We start from the raw sequence: 22,789 nt of genomic DNA, 5'->3' as shown, positions 1-22,789 counted from the left end.
TAAGTTACATTTTAAGTTATAACTGTAAATAATAATAATAATAATAATAATAATAACAAAAAGCTTTATTAGTATAGCACGGTCAACGGTCTTCAAAAAGTGCTTCAAAAAGTGCAAAGAATATACAAAGAAATACAAATACAAATCCAATAAATAAAACAATATTAGGAGCTAAGATAAAAGTGTAAAGGATATAAAAAACAAAATTTCCATATTACAAGTGTGCAAATCAATCATTAAAATAAAAATCTTTCCCATAAAGATATCTTTTAAGCAATGATTTAAAAGCAGGCAGTGTGTTGGCATGCCTAATCTCCTCAGGCAGGGAGTTCTAGAGGGCCCAATCACCTTAAGTTACTTGTCTTATCCTCAAGATAACTAATGATGTAAGACTAGATGATCTTAGGTTGGGACCAGGAACATATGAGGTTAGGAGTTTGGATATATAGCTTGGGGCTAAATCACATTGGGCCTTAAAAGCTATTTAAAGAATCTTAAAATCAATTCTAAAATTAACAGGTAGCCAATTGAATTGGAATGAATGTGACCTATGAGTTGTTCCAGTTAAAATTCGAGCAGCAGCATTTTGCACAAGTTGAAGCCGGGACATTCAAATATGATGCCAAGATTTCTCGCTGTAGATTTTACATTATTTGTCTGTGGACCGATTAACCGTTTTAATTTACATGCTAGGTGATGAGGGCCAAAAATGATTACCTCGGTCTTGTCTGAATTTAGGTGCAGAACATTACAAGTCATCCAGTCTTTGATTGAAGTAAGGTATTTCATTAATGTCTCAAGACTGCAGACATCATCTGGCTGAAATGACAAGTATATTTGTGTGTTGTCAGCATTACCGTGGTAAGATATCCCATTGAATTGGCTGATAAGGTGCTGTAGTAAAATATAGTCCTTAGAGATCAAAGAAGGCATGCTGTGGGCTTGAATCTAGTAAAAACAGTTTGAGGGAGCAGTGTTGTCAGGGGGATCAACTGATTGACACTTTGGTGGAGGAAAACACACAGCCTGAAAGAGAGGGGAGAGACTCTGCAGATATGGTGTCACTAATGATTTAAACACTGGCCAAGACAGTCCAAGTATGGATCACAGCTTCTCTGTGTCAGAAACTTACCAATACGGATCCAGTTTTTGGCTGCATAAGTCAGTAGGTTTGCACTGGTGTGGTTTCTCTCATAGGCATAAGGCTGCGGTCCAGTGGATTCCCTGATGATTTAAAATCCAGGCGTCCGATGACTAAAAACATGTATCGTATTAAAAGGACGTTGTTATAACTACCCTGACTTAAAAAGATGTGTTATAGAGAGGGCTTAAAAGGCTTAAATCAGAATAAAGCAGTCAATTTATGACAGAGTCTCTGACACATGGAACACAGATGCCACGCATGTGTAGTATGGTATGGTGAAAAACCTGACCAAACCAACTATTATAGCATTTTAATCATTAAATTAACCAATATGTACATGTCTCTGTCATTTTTTGTTGTTGTTGGTAATCTCTATGTCACAAGACAGAGCTGGGATGTTATGCAGTACAAAAACAAAAAAAGGACCATACATTTTCTTTAGCATTACACGCAGTTCCCAGGCTCCTCAAATTACACAAATCATTTAGTCCAACTGGAACATCATCGCCTGTGATAAGAACCTCTGAGAACTCTTTCAAGGTCCACCTACGTTTTCCTACAGAAGAGCACCGTCCATCAGAGACAAACTTGTACGTAACTATCTCCCCGCTGATTAAAAAAAAAACTGTTGACACCTACAAAAGTAACTGCACACACTGTGACAACAGCATATGAACCCAAACATTCCCAGATCAAACCACAGGTACCAGCACGCTAATTTCATTAACTGTAATACCACCCATGTGATCTATCTCCTCATCTTGAAATCAGGAGGAATAGAGCACATCAAGCCAGCCACAAGAAGGGGGCAACTGTGTCAAGTCAATTTTAGTCAACTTCATTTATAAAGCCCATTATCACAAAATCCCAATTTGTCTCAGAAGGCTTTACATCATACAACATCCCTCTGTTTTTTAACCCTCACATTAACTATGGAAACCCCCCCCAAAAAAAACTTAAAATGGGGGTAAAAATGGTAGAAACCTCAGGAAGAGCGACTGAGGAGGGATCCATCTTCCAGGGCGGACAGACATGCAAAAGATTTCATAAAAAACTTCTCCAGAGAGAAACATACTGGATTTTCAAAGTCAACATCATGACTTTCCCTGGAAATAGATGAGGACATTGATTTTAAAACCTTTTTGGTAACTTATTTTTCAATTAATTTAAAATTTCTGCACTATTCAGTTTCAATTTCATTGTTCTAATGCAAGTATCAAAACTCATGGAATGACTGAAAAATACACCAAGATTATGCAGACTAGATTGACACAAGTTAATAGGGTACCAAGGTACTGTTTGATTGTTGACTGGAGGTTGTCAGGGGCAATAATAAAAAAAAGTGTTTTATCTGCATTTAACTGCAGAAAATAGTTTTCCATCCAGCTCCTAATGGCAATTAAACAGTTTTCCAATATGGACAGTTTGTTGATCTCATCAGGTTTAAATGAAAAATACAGCTGGATGTCATCCGCGTACAGATGATTAGAGATGTTGCTGAACTCACTGATTAACTGTCCAAGAGGCATTACTCCTCCTTATATGTTTATTTTGCTACCTGTAGGTTTGCAATGCTCTAAACAGCATTGCAATTGTGTGTGAATGAGATTTTTTATAATAATGAAGGAGGGAAATAAAACTTGTTTACAGAAATATCCATGTCAGTGTGGACTGGGCCTCAGTTGTGAGAATTTGCTGCTTCTTCTCTGCCTAATGCAAACACGTCTATATATTACGGTCTATCTTTCTGTGTCTGCTATTGACTTTCAGAGATGCCACTACCTCCATGTCAACACAACCACATGGTGGAATTACACTGCAAGTTATGTTAAGGCAAAAGCACATGGCAACCAACGCCTGGGTGTCAACAAATGCATGGTGGTTAGGTTGAGGGGAACACACATTGTAAAGTGTAGAAAATTTTTTAAAAAATCAATACTTCAATCAATCATTCAGACAGGGAGCAAACATCGGACTCCCACATGAAAGTTCTGAATTTGCTGAATCCATCCACCACCCCTCCCGCCTGCCCTATGGGGACCTTCATTCTCCTTTTATTACCTCGAAACCGGCAGCGTTTTAATCTTAAGCTGTCATGTTTCATGCAAACATAATAGGTTCCATCTGGTCGCTTTCTTAAGTGATGTTGGGGCTGTCCATAGCATTGAAAAAGAGCAGTGCTGTGGGAAACTGACAGACATAACACATCACTAAGTGTGATGCTTGCTTTTCATGGTTGTAAATATAAATCAAACATTCGGCACTACCTCTATTTTTCCCCCATTACAGCAATCCACAGACAGAGGAGAAATGACAGGGAAGTGAAGGAACACTCAGAGAGAGAGAGCTCCAAACTGGCAGAAACAGCTGCCTCTCTGACCCCCACCCCATCCCGCTGATTTTTAGTGATTATTGTGAATGCTCTGTTAAGTAAATTCGATTATTGCTTTGTCTGTTATGACAGTTTAGTTTGAACAGCTATTGAGGTTTTTTTCTCCCCCTCGCCTGTCGGAACAGCATCCTTTCATTCACACACACACACTTTGACTCTCACAAACACACAGAATTCAATCTATTCTAGGCAAATTAAAAAAATGTTTCTTTGTCTAAAATGTTATTTTTATTTTTAATCTTTTTTTTCTACAAACTCATCTGGCAACCTCTGAAAAATACCGTGTGACCACCTTGGGGGTTGGGACGCTCAGGTTTAGAACCACTGGTTTCATTCATTAATCATTAGGGTTTGTACTGGTGGTCTCACAGGTTTGAAACTACAGTCTTACATCATGTCTAAAGCAGACACAGTCCTCCATCAGTGTGTGCACAGCAGGCTTTCAGTCACAGTACAGTGTGGCCTCTGATGCATTCACACACAGATCCATAATGTTCCACTCTTTAGAAGGAAGAAAATAGACTTGAAGCCTGAAGAAAGGCTTTGGGTCACAATTAGAGTATGCATCTGAAATGCCAGCCTGTTCTCATTCCAAAGTCATCAAATGCAGCCACTTTGTCAGTAATTTTACACTGATTCCAAAAGTCACCTTCCACAGTGGTATTATACACCACTGGATATTATAGTTATAGTGATAGTTTATAACAGTCAGATGTGAGCCTTTCACTGGGTTGTGATACACCACCGGTCAGCTGGATGGCGCCTATCAAGGCAGTATGATACTTGGTCAGAGAGCGTCACAAAGTTGCTATGACAACGGCAACGCATGCAGTGCAGCAGTCTGTAGCTGCTCAAATCCTTGCTACTTTTTTGCTATATTTTTCTATTTTTTTCTACACCATGCCCCCTTCTGCTGAAGCACAACATTGATATAGAAGCACTTATCAAAATCTGGAAAAAAGTTGTGTGTGTTTCTACAATAGAGAAGCACTGACCCAGGCGAGGCTGACCTGACTTGGACTGAGAGTTGCTTCTCTACCAAGCCTTCTTCTGGCTTATGTCCGGTCGCAGGAGAATAAAGTGAATGAGATGCAATTGAGGCTGACTCAGCAATGGGAAATTAGACACTGCTCTGCACACATCTACACAGAGATATGGTTAACCCCTAACATCCCAAATCAAGCTGTTGCACTGAATGAGTGGACCTTGTTGGGAGCCATAAGGACACAAGACTAATACAAAATCAAAAAATGCACAGCAGGAAGTGAATCATGCAATCATCAGCAACATGCCTGAGCAGCCAGATGGAATCTTCATAGTAGCTGCTGATTTTAATCAACTCATCCTTCAGCTCCAAAGATGTAGCAGGATCAAGGACAAATGTAATATCATTTTTTGTTTAAAAAATGACAAATGAATCTACCATCATTAGGCTGCCAGACAGTACCTGACGCAGCAGTATGATACACCACAAGCCAGCTTCATTTGGAAATACTACTGTTAACTGCTAATGTAAGAGAATCTTAGAATCAAAACCTGGATGCAATTAATAATTATAATAAAGCTCTAGAAGTAGCTATATCGTCATCATGTTAGTCATTTCCTCCAACACTTTTGTTTTGTACATTAATGAATCTCCGGGGGCTGTATTTGGGGATTTACACCGTATGTTTTGTAAATTTTACTGGGGCTTATAAACCCATTGACTGTCAGTCTCTCTATCTCACACTGAAACCAAACACTGTCTCTCGCTCTTTATCAGTCTCTCGGTCTCTCGGTCGCTCTGTCTCTCCAGGGACACAGCATGCCAGCGGGTGTTGTCACAGCTGAAGTGTTCTGGAAGTGAAGCATGATGGGAGATGTGTGTCATAGTGTGAGTGTGTTAGCTTGTCAGTGGGTGCTGCTCTGGATGTTCTCTCTTTATATGTTCATGTATGTCTTGTATTTTTGTCTCAGAAGGAGGACTAAAACTAATGTACTGTCCTCTGTTTTATCTCCTCCCTTCAGATCAGCTGACATCTGTAAACATCATCAATGCTATTGATGTCATTTCCTTTCCTGTTTTAACCTTTTCCTTTCCTTTCCTTTCCTTTTCACATAAGTTCAGCCCCATGCCAAGCTTCCTCAGCTGCAAACACAAGCCAATAGTCCTCGGGGTATTCCAGAAAGGAGGTTCAACAAACTCTGAGTCTAATCCTGAACTCTGAGTTAATTTATTCCGAGAAACTCTGAGTATTCGGGTCCAGAACAGCTGATCTGATTTAGTTCAATCGACTCTGAGTATGTTCGCTCTGAGTTCAGTGCGTGCACGACCCCAATAAAAAGCCATCATCAGTGGAGCCCAATACCTCCTTTCACCATGGCAACCGCTGAGGAACAGCAACCAAGCTACTTTACCCTATTGGAACTAGAGGTCCCCATGCTGCATATGGAGAATATGAGCCCATATTTAGAAAGGAAAGTAACAACGCTGCAGCAGCTAAGGACAGAAAAGCATCATGGGAGCTGCCCATGTCATTTGTGTCCACGCGTAAGTTTGAATGCACATGTCTATTGACTAAACATTAACCGCACTTTATTAAAATCGTAGCATACAGGTGAAAAAGTTGTGGATTGAATACATTTTGATTTACATTTAGGTGCAATCCCAGAGGGGGAAAATGCACTTTTAAGCAACTGAAAATGAAACATATAAAAAGATCAGAAAGATGAGGCATATTTCACTCAGGCATGATTGCAGGCTGACCTCACTTTTATTCATATTTTACATTAAAAAAAGTAAATATTCCTTCAGTTGCTATTTCAACATGTAGTCATTTAAACCCCCAACAGAATGCTGTTTTAACACATATATGTCCTCTCGCCTAATATCCTGCTGAGTAAATTATCATTTAACATTGATATAAAGCTCTCACAGTCAACACAATATTAATTTTCTTCATGGGAATGAGAATTACTATGATGATTGTGTAGTCGTATCGTCGGACTTGCGGTCGTATGTCTTGGACACACGGGTGAAGAGAGGGGCGGAGCTGTCAACCAATCACCACCTGGTGGTGAGTTGGCTCCGATGGTGGGGGAGGACGCTAGTCTGACCTGGCAGACCCAAACACATCTGCTGGGAACGTCTGGCAGAGTCTCCCGTCAGAAGGAGCTTGAACTCCCACCTCCGGGAGAGTTTTGACCATGTCCCGGGGGAGGCGGGGGACATTGAGTCTGAGTGGGCCATGTTCCGTGCCTCCATTGCTGAACCGGCCGACCGGTGCTGTGGCCGTAAGGTGGTTGGTGCCTGTCGGGGCGGCAACGCCCAAACCTGCTGGTGGACAGGCAGGGGTGCCGTCAAGCTGAAGAAGGAGTCCTATTGGGCCTTCTTGACCTGTGGGACTCCGGAGGCAGCAGACAGGTACCGACACGCCAAGCAGAATGCAGCTGTGGCGGTCGCCGAGGTGAAAACCCGGGCGTGGAAGGAGGACTGGCAGACTGGGGTGGTGGTCCCTCTTTTTAAGAAGGGGGACCGGAGGGTGTGTTCCAACTACAGGGGGATCACACTCCTCAACCTCCCTGGTAAGGTCTATTCGGGGGTACTAGAGAGGCTCTCCCTTAGAGATAGGGTGAGAAGCTCGGTCATCCGGGAGGAGCTCGGAGTAGAGCCGCTGCTCCTCCGCGTTGAGAAGAGCCAGATGAGGTGGCTCGGGCATCTAATTAGGATGCCTCCAGGACGCCTCCCTGGTGAGGTGTTCAGGGCACGTCCCACCGGTAGGAGGCCCCAGGGAAGACCCGGGACACCCTGGAGAGACTATGTCTCACAGCTGGCCTGGGAACACCTCGGGATCCCCCGGGAAGAGCTGGACAAAGTGGCCGGGGAGAGGGAAGTCTGGGTTTCCCTGCTTAGGCTGCTGCCCCTGCGACCCGACCCCGGATAAGCGGAAGAAAATGGATGGATGGATGGATGATTATGTATTTGATTATGGTTAATATGTGGGGATGGCATTTTTATTTAGCTGACTGATATTTGATTATTGATTTTATTTTATGTCTTTTATTTTATGTCGGTATGTTGGATGCTTTTTAAATTTAATTTATTATTTGAGTTTTGTTTTATTTTAATTTTTTGAATGTATTATTTTTATACCTATTGGAGTCATTGATTTGTATACTAAAATGTGGTGATGTGTACATGAAAATTCAATGAAATACTAATTGTAATAATAATTCTAATATTATTATTATATTCTAATAATTCTGCTTTGATATTGATTGGATTGCAAAAATAAAGACAATCTGTGTCTGACAGCTTGCTTCATGTGTGAGGAGACAGAAAGAAACTATGTTTCTTCTAGAAAACCTGCCAGCAAGCAGGTTATGTTCACAGAGTCAGTTACCATGGTGATTGACTCTCCGTTCCAGGAAAAAAGTTTGACTCAGCTCTCTTCCTGGAACGGATAACCCAGAGTTTCCCTCATATCAGGATTAACATACTCAGAGTTTTCACATAACCTGCTTTCTGGAATACCCCCCTGATGGCAGCAGTCTTAATTTCAAAAGTTTCATAACAAAATTATTTGCACTTACTACAACTTTGCAACTTACAAAAAAATGTAGGCCCAATTGCGAATAAACTTTGGTACACTTTACTCGGCGCAATTTATTAATTTCATCCTTATGTTTTAATCAAAAACTGTAAAACTACTCCTCCCACATTTCTTGCTCAATTGAAACCAAAGTTGCTACAGAACATCTTCAGATCATCAGTGTCTTTAAACATCAGTTTTTTCATTTATAGAGCAAATCAGTCTTTGTAAAAACAAGTGATCCAATTCTCCTCTCTATGCTGTCTAGATGAAGTGTGCATATTCTCAGAATTTTTTTCTTTAAATGTGAATTTTTGACAGCAGTTTGAAATCTGCCTTTCCATGCACAGGCAGCTGATATCCTGCCCCCTGGTGGTCGGCTCAGTCATAGTGTGAAGCCACCTGTGGGTTCTTTCTTAGCATGTAGCTCACTGGGATAGTGATTTGCACTTGATGTGTAAGGTTGTGAGTTCAAGTCTTGTGTGATGCAGAATGTACATTTCAATGTGGAGTTGTTCATAGACTTGTCTGCCGCTTACTGCTAAAAATTCCACGACCCATTGCTGCACAGCAGCTGTAACTCTACTTTCTTTTTTTTCCTTTTTTTTCAAGCCACTGAGGCTGATTCAGAAGCATTTCCATTGCATGCTAATAGTGCACCAGTACAACCACTCACGTCCCATTACCTTTACTACAGGCCAGTAGTGTGGCTGTCCCAGCAACTTCACCACAGCTGGAATACCGTAGTGCAGCCGCACAGCATTCTGGGCCAGCTCGGCGTCCTGGTGGCGAGAGGTAAGGTGACGCAGGGCGCAGACTGCTGGCTCGGCAACATCCTCCTTCTCACCGGCCCGGAGCACGGCGTGGATCAGCGCCTCCACACCGCCATACTGAGTCACCAGAGTCTGAGGTATTACAGGAGGAAGAGAGGAGAAGATGAACTGCAGGTGAGCAGTGGAGCTCATTTTCAGTATGAAAGAAATTCATTTTTAAAACACGGAGTAGAGAGGGAATAGATGTCAAGTGTACACAGTGTATACACTACATACACTTGAAAGCAACAGTACATATATATATGGAAATATTATATATATCTTTTGTGAATTGATTTTCCTCAGGAGTGCAGAGTGCAGACTGACTGAGATGAAGAATGTTCACAGAAACTGAAATTTTTCATCAGCTTAACACTGCAGCACAAACTTACGTACATATACAAAAGAGCTACACAAGACTTTCATGGCATTAAGAACCTCTCATCCTACAGGAGTTTCAGTGAATGTTCACTGAGCTGTTTTATATGCACATATACAAAACGCAGAAACATGCATACATAAATTAGAATAAAAAGTAAAGAAAAGAAAAAAGAAGATTGTATTATGGTTCATGGGAGTCAAACAGACTAAAGGCATCTTTTACCTAACCTTTTAGTTTGGTTCAAACTGACTCTGGAGGATTTGTCTGTGTAATGTCAGTTTGTTTGGGTCAGTCTAAAAGCTGTTAATCAAATTTTCGTGGAGACTAAACCAACTGCTAAATTTGCAAGTGAACTATGGTTCATTTGTGGTGTGAAGTAAATCGAATCAACCAATGACATTTATGACAGTGCATATGTGATTTTAGCAGCCCACTTGCCAGACGAAAATATTGGCAATGTACATCTCTGCAAACCAGAAATATGTTTTACTTTCACATTTCATACGTACCATATCCATAATATGAGCAGATTTGTCATCACGAGGTGGAGGGGGTATGGATGGCGTGACATCTTTGTGAGACACCTGCTAAGCTGCAGATGACTGTTTGAGACTACGGATGAGGACCATAATTTTTTATTGAACTTGATACCATTATCGAGACCCCTTGATGATCTGAGTCTTTATTAAGAACTTGTTCCAGCCATGTTTATTAAACTAATAAACTCTTATCCTGCCAATTTCAAGATGGATTTCAACGTTGGATTACTATTTTTAACTGACGGGACATCCTACAAAGTTTGGGTGTGCTTCCCACTGCTGCTGTGATGATGATGATGATGAAGACTGTGCTGGCTGTGCCACAGCAGCAGGTTTGTATGAACATTTAGAAATAGTACAGTAATATTTATTTTTGGTAATCATGGTAAAAAAATCAGCATAAGTGCAGGGTTTTTATTTAGGATTTAGTATAGAAAAATGAGTTACTACCGAGGTGTGTTGTATAATTTAGCACTTCCAAAACTGTAGCCAGAGCGGTCATTTATTATATTTATTACAGCATGAGGGACCATATATTTCATGTTTGTCATTATCTATGACATATTAACTCATATTATACTTACTTAAATTAACTCACATATATTTGGTTCAGACCAAATGAAAGACCTGTAGTTGTAAAAGAGCAACCCCTACAACATATAGTCAGGAGAGTAGTGGTGAATGTGGTTGGTGTTTTTCTCTTCTTCCTCCCATTAAACAAATCAAGGGTGTTTGAACTGAAAAACAATAAAAAGTATGTGGAACTCTAAAAATAATTGATCTCATGTGTCTCTCATAGCTCTCAGAGCTGAATACCAAGGATTCAGTGGTCAAACAACTGCTGCTGGGGTCTCTCAATCAAAATAATATAAAAATTCCTTAAAAAGAAGGATTCATTCAGTATTCATGTTTTAGGAGGTTATTAGCTGGAGCCAAATTGTCCACAGAGGTCTCTTCTCTCTAAAAAACAGACCAGGTGACTAAAAAAAATGGATAAAAACACTGACCAAAGCAGTTTCATGAGAGTGTTTCTTCAAGGCTCTTTGGCCCGTTGAGGAGGAGCAGTAGCTCAACTTCTAATGGGCGCTCAACTGTTTGTTGAGGTTTCCTCCTTTACAAAACAAACAGAACTGGTTATTTAAATGTTTAAATAAAGCAGTTTCACATCAAAAATAGCAGGGGCTGGATAACCTAACATGCAGATGTCGGATAACTAACATTGTAAAAATGTGGCTTTAAATTGGGTAAAAGTTCTGTGTATAGCCTCATTCCCACTGCACAAAAAAGCCACTAATACCTGCTAACATCTGTCTCTTTAATACAATGGGAATGCGTATGATCGGCATTCACACAGGGGTCAAATGACTTTGCAGTAGACACAGGTTGCACTGCCATGTTTCTACAGTAGCCCAGAGCAGACAAGCCAAACACTGGCTTTAGACAGGACCATTTGCATTTTCCTTTTGGCCACTGTAGTAAGAAGACCATCTGGACTGAGCAGTGTCAGAGTTACAGCAATATGTAACATGAAACAGCTTTATTTAGTGTTTTTAGCAAGTTAAATCATTGAGTCAGTTTGTTTTGGAGAAAAGACCTTTACGGATAATTCAACTTTTGGTAAAAACCTCCTGAACATCTCAATCTTAAGTTATCCAAGGAAAAGAGTGAGCATACATTAGCATGTGTTGCACAAGCCTCCTGTAGCAACATGCCAAACAGCATATGAAATACATGATTTGTAACATGCAACTGCTGTATTTAGTCTTTTTATCAGTTTAAATCACCAGTCTGTTCATGTTCGAGAGGAATAGACCGCTACAGGTAATTCAGCGCTGGGAGGAACCTCTTGAACAAATCACACTGAAGGAAATCTAACTGGGAAAAGTTTTAGCTGGTAGCAAACTGTAGTTTACTGGTGGACACCACTATATCCCCCTTAATCTTATACACTGTTCCTTGAAGGCATGTTAATGTGGAAAAGTTACATCTTTTATCTTTAACCTTTTAACCGCTGTGGCATCAGCACTCATGTGCAGAAAAAACATAATGAGCAACTTGGCAAGAAAATTTCCACAAATTGGAGAAAAAAAAAAGGAAAAAAAAGGAAAAGGTGAGAAGAAATGACATGAAAATTAGCTGGGGGTAATAATTAGGAATAATTAAAAAATAAAGAAAAACTAGAAAAAGATTAATTTTTCTTGTTATTGTTGTTTTTCATATATATATATATATATATATATATATATTTATTTATTTATTTATATCTTTTATATCTTTTCATGTTTTGAAAGTCAATACGCTCAGGTTTCAATGGGGTTAAACTGACTCAGAATAATGATATTATGAGACTTTATGTGTCTCCCAGAGGAGTGGAGGTTGTTAAGGCAGCAGACTGATACAGTAGAATTGTCCAGGTGTCCATACACACTTTGGACATGTGATGTACTGTCCCATAGTGGTTACCTTGTTGCGTGAGTTATTACAGGTGAGGTTGGACAGGATGCCAGTTGCGCATGTCAACATGTTGACGTCATCTGAGCCCAGCTGGGTGACCAATATCTGCAGCAGACCATCTAATCCCTCCTATAGACAGAAAGCATCAGAGACACACAGACAGAACAAATAAACAAAACATAAAAGTCACAGCTTAACCCTTTAACACCGAGCAAATCAGCCTCATTCCTTTCAAAAAAAAACAAAAAATTGCCTGAAAACCTTTTACATTAGCAGTACTTTGATTTCTTTGTACTTTGATCTCAGCCACTGATTTCTATCTTTGACCACTATTTGTTTTATTCGAATTGCAATAATCTTTGCCTTACAAACTACAGGTGTTGTTCGACTCTGCCATGTTACTTCCCTTGAGTCAGGGTCTTTCTTGCAATTGCACTTCAACGACAAAGACTGTGTTATTCAGTTTAACTGCATTATATTCAAGTATATACCTTCTTCTGTCCTTCAAGTGTTCTTTATCACTGCTTAGTCCTGTATCTATTTTCTTTATAATTCCTATTCATTCATTCATTCATTCATTTTCCGTAACCGCTTGTCCTCGCAAGCATCGCGGGAGGCTGGAACCAATCCCAGCTGTCATTGGGCGGAAGGTGGGGTTCACCCTGGACAGGTCGCCAGACTGTCGCAGGGCCAACACATATAGACAGACAACCTATTATTTCAAGATTCAAGATTCAAAGTGTTTATTGTCATATGCACAGTATGGAAACATGTTTCCCTGTACAATGAAATTCTTACTTTGCTGTCCACAGAATGCCTAACGTGTAGCTAATATAAAAGAAATATGAAATAGAAATTTAGAAATTTACAATAGAACAAATAACACAAGTGTAAAGGCACTAAACAATTTTAAGTAGCAGCACTAAACAATTTTAAGTAGCAGTGGGTGTCAAGCACAGAATGTGTTAATACACACAGCAAATGCACATAAAAAAAACCTTTTTTTTTTTTTTTACAACAGCAACTTAAAAGATAACAATCTGGAGCTTCACCTAACCTAAACTTTTCAAAAATTAGGCTTTTGCTTTGCCTCGCATTTCAAATATGTTTCAGAAAAACAGAGTCTTTGGATACGCCATTAAGGGTGACACCAGGCCAAACATCTTCATATTTATGTGTTTTTGGTGGACATAGAACAGTGTGACAAATATCCATTTCCTCAAACAGTTTAATGTAATGCCTTCAACATTAGTATAAGTTGTTATCGTCAGTATCATCATTTCTGTCAAAACAGCCTCTGCTCGATTCTTTCCTGTGTGAGAGGACTGGGAGAAGCAGCTAGAAAATGTGGTGGAGGGACTTTGAAAGTGCAGAGCAAAAATTAGAACTCTGCTTTTTCTCCTTCAAAACAAAAATACTGAAATATTTCTTCATGGATGCATAAATGCTATTTGGCCAAACTTACTTGCTACTTAGTGGGAAAGAAAGGCATATTTGCAGAACAGTGACATGATCTTAAAAATACCCATACATTCTAAACATTAGAAAGACATGTAATAACACTGGTGATGTACAATGCAAAACATTTTCTGTGTCCTTGCAGTGCTTATTTATTATTAGTTTATTTTTTTATAATTTAAAATGTATATATAAATAAATATATATATATTATATATGTTTCAGAAGATGGGAGGCATATATATATAAGTATGTCCTTTTCAAGTTGTATAATACTTACCTAACCCAAAATTAGAGATACAAGTCCCTCCTCAGTGCTTACATGTTTTTTTTAAATTCCTGACCTGTTTGCTGCACCCCTTGCCCCCTCATAAATGACAGTCCCTATCCATTAACCCCAAGAAAGGTCGGAGCACACACACAACGCCAAGTTCAATTAAAGTCCAAATGAGGTGATTACATGACGGAATAGCTCGACTTCCAATCGAATTAACTGAGTATGTTAGTCAGATTTCGAGAAATTCAACTCAGTCCAGTTTCAGTCAGACTAACATGTTTATATGTATTTTAAAAGTGCAGTTTTGGTCGGCCTCACAATAATTCGACTTTTCTATCATCATGTAAACCCACCAAATCACTTGAGAAGTGAAACACTCCTCGATAAAGAAATTAGAACTTTACTTTTTGCTACTTTGTGCTGCTTTACAAGTATCTGAACACACAGTAGAGCAGGCTAAATCTGTGCTTGGGCCAAATGGGAGATCACTGGTTCCTACTCCCCTAACACTGGAATCACTACTTAAACTACTAGTACATCTTCCAGTTTCAGAAGATGGGAGGCAGAGACTGCTTGTAGGCTTAAGACTTTCCTCTTTGATAAAGCTTATAGTTAGGGCTAGCTCAGGCTTGCCTTGGACCAGTCCCTAGTAAAGCTGATATGTAGGCCAATACTGTCTGGGGACTTCCCATGATACCCTGAGTTCCTCTCTTCTCCCTTTTCTCTCCATCTCTACGCATTCATGTCCAATGAATGCATCTTACCAACTTGGTTGCCCCTGCTGCAATCAGCCTGCTTGACACCCACTGCAACTGCTATTGTTACGCCAACGTAGAGACAGCTGACAGCTGGCCGTGATCATAGAGCTTGGTTCTTATGGTTTGTTCCTCTTAAAAGAAGGTTTGTGGTTAACCTTCAAATTGTGCAAATTGAAATTGCAAATATAACTTTACCTAATGGAAACACATACATTTAAAAAAAAAAAAAATCTGCATAAGGTGGTAGTTCAGGTCATTCGGAAAAGCCATTTTTCACAAAACTGCAGACACTTTTTGGGCTTTTCTAGGTCACATGATGCTATGGCGATGTGCTTCTTGGTACAAACTGGCTCCCTTGGGCCTGATGCAGCAGGCGCTACAAAAGGTGTTAATGCATCACATAACTCTTCAAAAGCTGAGTGGATCATCTGGAAGTTTTGAATCCACAATTCCTCTGTGAAATGGCGGACTATCACCTCCCAAATTTCCCTCATGCGTGACAACTCCCACGTATAAGGGGCTTGCCTTTCCATTATTGCTCCATAACTCACCTATGTGGCCTTGGATTGGAAATAATGAGGGCTAGTGTGGTGGCTGCAATAGAAATAAACCTAATGTTTTGAACATCCATCACCATGTTTCTTGGAATGTTATCACCAGAGGAGAAGTCTCAAGTAACATTGTGAGAGAAGTTGCATAACATCACTCAATGGAAATGCAGTCAACTCGTTACAGTGTTTTATCGACTTATTTTCAGATTATTGCTTAAGTTTTGCACAAATTTGAACCCACCTACTGTTGCACAATATTCTGGTTCTTGGTGGGAATTTATTTGTATTGCTGGGTCTCTGTAAATTAAAAAAGAACATTCCGGAACCTCCTCTATATGACAAGTGTCCAAAAGATAACTTTGTTATGATTTGACACTATATAAATGAATTTAAAAAAATGAATAGACAAGAAATTATGAGTAAATCCATGCGTACCTGTTTGGTTGCAGCATCTGACAGATTACGTAGCGTCCACAAGCAGTTCTGGATCAAACGCTGACTGGAACCTGTAAGGTGTTGGCCCAAAGCCTGCATACCACCTGAACACAGATGGAAACAGATGTATACAGACATCGACACTAAATGTTTCGTACTTAATGTTTAGTGACTTACCAGCCTCTACAATCGCTGGCTTGTTGCTAGGACACACAGACAGCACTTTGAGAACCCGACTGGTGGTCCACAGCAGCTTCTCATAGTTGTAGTTCCTTGTGATGAACACCAGACTCTCTGGGCCCCCATTGGCAAGGATGATCAGCTGAAACAGGAGGTAGAAAGTATAATTCTGTAACAAATAAATGGACACAACAAGAATATCCTTTCCAATATCAAGGTCCTCTCCTCACCTTGCTCTCCTGGTTGCCGTAGGACAGGAGCTGCAGACAGTCGGTGGTGATGGCCAGGAACTTGGGGTTACTCTTTTTCAGTAAGGGAACCATCCTCTGCAGGCCATCAGCAAGCCGCACCGCCATCTTGGCCCCTTCTTGGTGCAGAAGCAGGTTATGAAGGGTAGTGATGGCATAAAATAGGACTGATTCCACTGGTGAACTGCATGAGTGAGATAAACACAGGTAGAGAGAGAGAGAGTAGGATATAGAGATTCAGAAAAGGGAACTAATTTCAAGGGGCATTAAGCAATCTATGACCTTAACTGACCTCTATTAGCCACCAATATCTCATTCTACACAAGGCTGAAGGACATGAAGTGAGAAAGCGTTTGAAGTTTGTATTGCTTGTTCACATCACCATGCTCCATCCAAATGTCAGCCTCTGGTGAAGCAATCACTGAAACATTAATACGGATCAGCAACCTTTTGAACTTATAACCTGAGAACCAGCCTATGACATAAAACAAACGGCTTTGTGAATATACCTGCAATTTATTCAATAAAAAAGACATTGCAGGCTGAAAACCTTTGAATGTTCGGCCCTTTTTACTCAATTTTTGTTGCATTTATTTACAGGATTTCGCTTTATCAGTATGACAAAGCATGTCAAATACCATATGACTCTTAACCCTTTTCCATCATGGAACCAGTTCCATATTGGATTCTGCATCTAATTTTGAACTTTAAAGAACAAATCAACCCAAAAAAAAAAAAAAAAAAAAAAAAGGATCCAGAACCCAAACGGTTTGTTCCCAGCTGGAGCCACAAAATAGCATTTTTTTATTATACTGAAATGACAACATCAGTTGGTGTGTCTTATTCTACAGGCTAGAAAGAGCCTTGCACATAATAGTTTCCCACGCTTTCTATCATTGTCAGTTGCTTCATGCTTGTTTTTTTTTTTATAAAACCAAATGTCTGTAGAGCAAAAGTTGACAGGTAGTCAACTTGCTCTGCCATCTTACTGTTTACTTTGGTTGTGCATTGTGCAACGCTCTCTATTAATGACACATCCTCAATTACAATGGTTTTGCCTAACGCTAGTGAAAACACAAACTGAGGCTCTAAACGTTCTGAACTGAACCGGTTCAAGAAAAGAAGCTAATTTGATGGAAAAGGGGGTATCAGAGAAGGATGGTACAATTTTAATTAAAAAAAATGCATCTATTAATTATGTTTTAGCCATGCTAGCAGCATAGCTCTAGTAATGGCAATGCTGTCTTTCTGTCAATCAGGATATAGTTGTTCCACAACTTTGTGTTTTGTCCAGACTGAATTATCTCAGCACCTTGACATTTGGTTCAGACATTCGTGTTCCCCTCAGGATTAACTGTGATAACTTTGCTAACCCTCTGTCTTTACAGTCCCGCCAGGAATTTACAATCTTCAGATTACAACAATTAATTACAAATTCAGTTGATCCTGGTAAATCCTGCATGGCCATGCAATTTTATCCAATCACTGCAACTTTACAGCAAATTTGACTCATTTCATTGCACAGCTGTGCACTGCATATTGCTCAGCCCCTCTCTGTCTCCCTTTCTGTGTATCATGAGACAGCTGCAGCACCTTGGACACACACAGTGACAGGGTAACTGTTTGCAGCAAAAGGCTAGTTTTAACCAACTTTGTAGCCATTTTGGTGTCACAGGAGCAGCAACGCAGTGCAAAAATGTTCAGCACAGCAGTAGAGAGCAGGCAGATTTTAACAGCTTTCATAGTGAGGACATTATCATTTCAGATGCGCAATGAAATTTAGAACCCTGGACACAGATTATTGTAATGAGTAACTGCTTTTTGACTTTAAAAATGATGTGTCATAATTGAAGTGTCATAATTGCTGTCAAGCTGTCAGAGGCACATGGGCTCCCCGTCACCTGAGTCTGCCTCATCTGTAATGTTGCTTATTCTTCCAGTCAAATTACTACCTTAACAATCACGCCGGCCCCGTTTCATCCTCATCAACCTCACTTTTTTAAAATCTGACTTATATGACAAAAGACAGCTTTTGAATAAAGAAAACGTTGGGCCAACTGGAATTTTTTAAAATATCAGTTTTTTTGTATGCCAGTATTGGCTTTGAAAATGTGTCATATCATGATGTGCACCCTACGTAAGACGCAACTTAAAAAAAAAAAAAAAAACAACTCTTAAAACAAAAAAAGGCCGAAAATTATTGAAACTTGCATCGCAAATATGTAGAAAAGCTGCTGCAAAATCAACCATTTCTGTCTGCAACAACCACAAAAATAGCCTTAGTCTTTGCCTTATAGCAACAAGTGGTAACTTTTTGTTGAAACTGTCACTTTATTCTGAAAACGGTGCGTGTGACAAATAGTCTGTGAAAATAAATCATGTCCCCTCTCCTTTTTTAGAGTTCACCGTGGCCTACTGAAAACAACAAATATGGACCAAGGAGTCAATTATATCAATTACTGCTCGTGATCTACCGTCAAACTGCAAAACTAGGCAGTGCTGATCAAATGTGAATCAAGCCTCTGTTGCTGCATTGCTTATCCCCTGTCCAAAGAGTTTTCAAATACATATTTTAGTGTGCTGTTTAGCTGTAAAATAAGAAAGACTGTACCCCTTGGGGACTTTGCTACAAATTATACTTAATATAGAGTAAACTGCTGGCTTGTGTCAAGATAGAAAATAGAATTTGAAAAGCATCAGAGTTGTAAAAATAGATTTAAGGCAATTAACAACAAGTTAACAAAGAAAAGAGCAGATATATACATTTATCATGATAGTAAAGCTCTTTTGAATTTATATTTAGTTCAATTGATAGTAGGATGTAGAAAATGATTTCAATGGAGAAAAAGAAATGAGAGTTTTCTGATAAAAATGTCTCTTTCCTATGTCTAACCACACACACACACACACACACACACACACAAACACACACACATAAAAAAGAAGCTTAAATGACACAAAAAAAGAGAGAAAAAAGAAAAGAAAAAAAAAAACATAAGAAAGTCTGAGTGAGGCTTTATTAACAGGCAGAGGTAAAGTGGGACAGAGAGAGAAAAGCTTCATGTTGTTAGCATAAATGGAAGTCTCTCTCACACACACACTAAACAGCTGCTCTCTGTGAAGCCCTTTTAGTTTAGATTTTTTTTTTAAATTCAATTTTCTCTCATTTTCTGTGTGAATTAAGCTCCCGAATCAATTATGAGTGTGAATTATCCTCCTCTGTTAAGCCTCAGTGTAAGGGATTAACTCTACAGCCCTGCTTGAGGGTTGGAAAGGCCCAAATTTGATGTTGCAATTGAAGGCTACCCTGCTAGCCTCATTTGCTACACTTGGCCAGCTTGCCTCTGATTGCCATATTCATAGGCACCATCTACGGGGGGTTATTTATTTATTTATTTTTGCCTCTAAAAGGTAAAGACAGATATTATATTGCTATTTCACTGAAATGTTTACACTAGACTTTTTCCCTTTTTATTAACTCTGTAATTTGCAGTTTTTCTATTTTACAATATGCAGTTTGAGCTGCATATCTGGAAGTTAATCAGCCAGTCTTCTTCATTTATGGTCTTATATCGCCACCTACTAGTAGGCTAATATTTGATGGCCTAATGCAGTGTTGTTGGCAGAAGCATAGACAAAAATAATAATTTAGGTGAGCCTGTGAGACAAAAGGTTTGCAAGAACCAAAGCATAGTGATCTGCAGATCAACCCAAACAGGTTTTCATTTCTTTATCTAAGGTCTCATTTAAGCAATACTTCACAAGAGGGAGTTAAACGGTAGCATGACAGTGATGCAGCTAGGACCGAGGTGCTCCCGCCGAGGGATTTTCAACAATTGATAAATACTACAAATATAAACACAAACGTGCCTAATGACCTCTGTGTCGCTACAAATAAGATATAAGCTGATTTTTTTTTCAAAGACAAATTTTAGTGCTACCTATCCAAAAACTTCACAGACAGGCCTCTTACGTCATTAAAAATGACTTTAAGTTTATTAGCAGCCATGCGTCCTGTTGATGAAAGATGCAAAACAATTTCAGTCACCTTGACCCTGAAACAAATTTTGTGTTTTAAACACTGTTCAGAAGAGGGGACTCTTCGCATTGTTTTTTATGCCAAATAGTAAGTAAACTATGTCACATTGCATAATGACTGACGCAATGATTTTAAGAAAAGGGCCTTCAAAGTTTGTAGTGGCCTCAAGATACGGACAGAGCCCACTGGCCTTCTACTGGGAACTGATGCTGTACTCCAGAGGCTGTCCGGAGAGTAAAAATACACAAAAGCTTGGGGACACTTTAATTTTGTAGCTAACGAGGTAACGAAAACAAGCAACAACACGGTGCAGGAATACAAGAAAATACTGTATATGGTGGAAGAAGTGTGGTTTGTTTGATGACAACTGTTCACATACAATTAGTAATTGACTTCACAACAATATTCACAGTGTGGATTATTTTATTAAAATCATTTAAATTGATTTGACTGACAGACCCCTACACACTACATGAATATAAATACTGAGGAATGGACACAACTCAGACTTTTACCACTTCCAAGTTAGGGAGACACATTTTTTTTTGCCTCTCGTTTGCCAATTAATCATTCATTGGTACTCATGGTTTCCATAAATTGATCTGAGTAATTGGATTGTGAAAAATCTGAAAAAACTAATCATTTTGAGCATGCCAATACTGACAAAGTTTAAACATTCAATGTTACATTTTAGTGCACAATCCTAAGCCTCTCAGCACTAGGGTCAGCTCTAGTGGGTCATTGGTAGGGACCCAGTGGGTTTTAATATTTTGAAAGCCAAGACTTTGTTTGTCTGAAATCAGACAAAAACCCAATATCCTCGACCTTATTCCTATACCATTAACTCTTTCATTGATAATTTGATGGAGACACAAATTATATTATATTTATCATCTGAATTTGGCAATAAGAGATTTATAATCTGAAAGCTTTGTTTATTTAAAATCAAAGAAATCGAGTTGATAAATCTGGATAATCTACATTTATTTAGAAATAAGCCACTGTGACATAAGACTGATTTTGATAGAGGACTCCACATATGTCCATGTGTCATCAAAACTTCCATGTGCTCAAAAATCAGTTATTGCAATACTGCAAACAAAACTACTAGTTTTTGCATGTTTAAAGGACCCATCTCACCTGGCTTTCATACTTTGCTTGCCAGAACCACTGCAATCGAAAAGGTGGCTCTCTATTAAGTTTACTAACATATATACTCCTATGGGCATAAATATTTATTTTCAGTATAGTAGCACCATGTTTAGACCCTCTACTGGTAACTCAAGACTGTCAGTATCTCTACCTTAGCATGCGGACCAGTGCTGGTATCCCTCCAGACTTGAATATGGCTAGCAGTCCTTCCCTCTGGTGTGACAGGCTGTGCAGCACACTGGCAGCACAACGGGCTGTCTCCATGTCAACCGCCGTCGTCATGGCACGCACCACGGCGCCCACCATGGCTGGGGATTGCACCAGCACCCGGCGACTGGCCTCCTTACGGGTCAGCTGGTTGACTATCATGGCCGCCTTGTTCACCACAACCTAGAGAGAGATGAAAATAATAGAACTTGTGTCTAGACCCTCAATGAGAAAATTCTAAGCAATTAATTTTGCTAGCGGCATACCGGATCATCGTCCGCCAGCAGCTTGGTGAGCTCTGGTACCGCCCTAGTGGCCAACTCAGCGTCGTCCTGGTAGTTTATCAGGTGGACGATAGCCGTCTTTAGCAGCTGGGAGGGTTCAGCCAGACGCTGCACGTTGCTCTGCTGTGATGGATCTGATTGGACAGGCATGGCTGCCTCCCCCTCCACCAGGGTCTCTGGGAACATAGCGGCCCTGACACGCTGAGCCCGGGTTAGTGAGTACTGGGCGTCTAAATCTATCAAAGGGAGACGGAAAGAGAGAAAAAAAAAGAATATGACTTTGCAAGTAGACACTGCAACAAGACTGACACGACACTGCAACAAGACTGAATGAACTGCTTAAATAATGTTTAAATGTGTAATTAAAGTCAAGAGATGAAGTTTGATTCAACATCCAGCTAACATGATAATGAGTGTTATCTGAATGTATTATTGGGTCCCATTTAAATCAAGTCTTTTGCATTAGTTCCCCAAAGGACGAATGCTGTGCTGGAATGGGCCTCATTAAATGTAATCTAATTTCACTAAATATGGCTCAATCTGGTTTACTCTGGACGCAACAAAGCAGAGACACTGTGTCTGCCTCAACACCAGCAGCAGATACACTGATAAGCTGCTTCACAGTTCAGTGCAATATTTGTTATAATTTGACTATGTATAAATAATTGAATGGTTTGTAATAAGTGCTGACTCCTCATGAATTGAAGATTCTGCTTGTAAGTCGGCTTCTGGTGCGCCCATTGGGCTCACATTAGGAGTTGCTACAAATGACCATGATGGAATAATGGACACTGTAATCTGATCATGGACTGACTTTTAGTGTTGGAAATAAATGCCATGGATGCAGACCTAAGACAAGATAATTAAACCGCATATGAAACAGCTGTGCTAGGCTTGGCCCCCTTC

General features: G+C 39.7%; 1 protein-coding gene across 1 annotated transcript in view; it reads right to left on the bottom strand.

Annotated features, from left to right (window-relative positions):
• jupb (junction plakoglobin b) overlaps window positions 1-22,789 on the bottom strand; it is a 163,895-nt gene that overhangs the window by 30,188 nt on the left and 110,918 nt on the right. The window contains exons 4-10 of the mRNA XM_042505020.1: window positions 21,866-22,119; window positions 21,544-21,782; window positions 16,184-16,385; window positions 15,951-16,095; window positions 15,774-15,877; window positions 12,304-12,423; window positions 8,794-9,012 (exon numbers count right to left, since the gene is read on the bottom strand). Of these exons, the coding sequence (XP_042360954.1) occupies window positions 8,794-9,012; window positions 12,304-12,423; window positions 15,774-15,877; window positions 15,951-16,095; window positions 16,184-16,385; window positions 21,544-21,782; window positions 21,866-22,119 (1,283 nt within the window). The remainder of the gene's footprint in view (window positions 1-8,793; window positions 9,013-12,303; window positions 12,424-15,773; window positions 15,878-15,950; window positions 16,096-16,183; window positions 16,386-21,543; window positions 21,783-21,865; window positions 22,120-22,789) is intronic.

Source organism: Plectropomus leopardus, chromosome 17 (assembly GCF_008729295.1).
Source record: "Plectropomus leopardus isolate mb chromosome 17, YSFRI_Pleo_2.0, whole genome shotgun sequence".
Taxonomy (NCBI): domain Eukaryota; kingdom Metazoa; phylum Chordata; class Actinopteri; order Perciformes; family Serranidae; genus Plectropomus; species Plectropomus leopardus.
The sequence above is the reverse complement of the archived record's forward strand: the minus strand, read 5'-3'. Positions and strand labels throughout refer to the sequence as shown.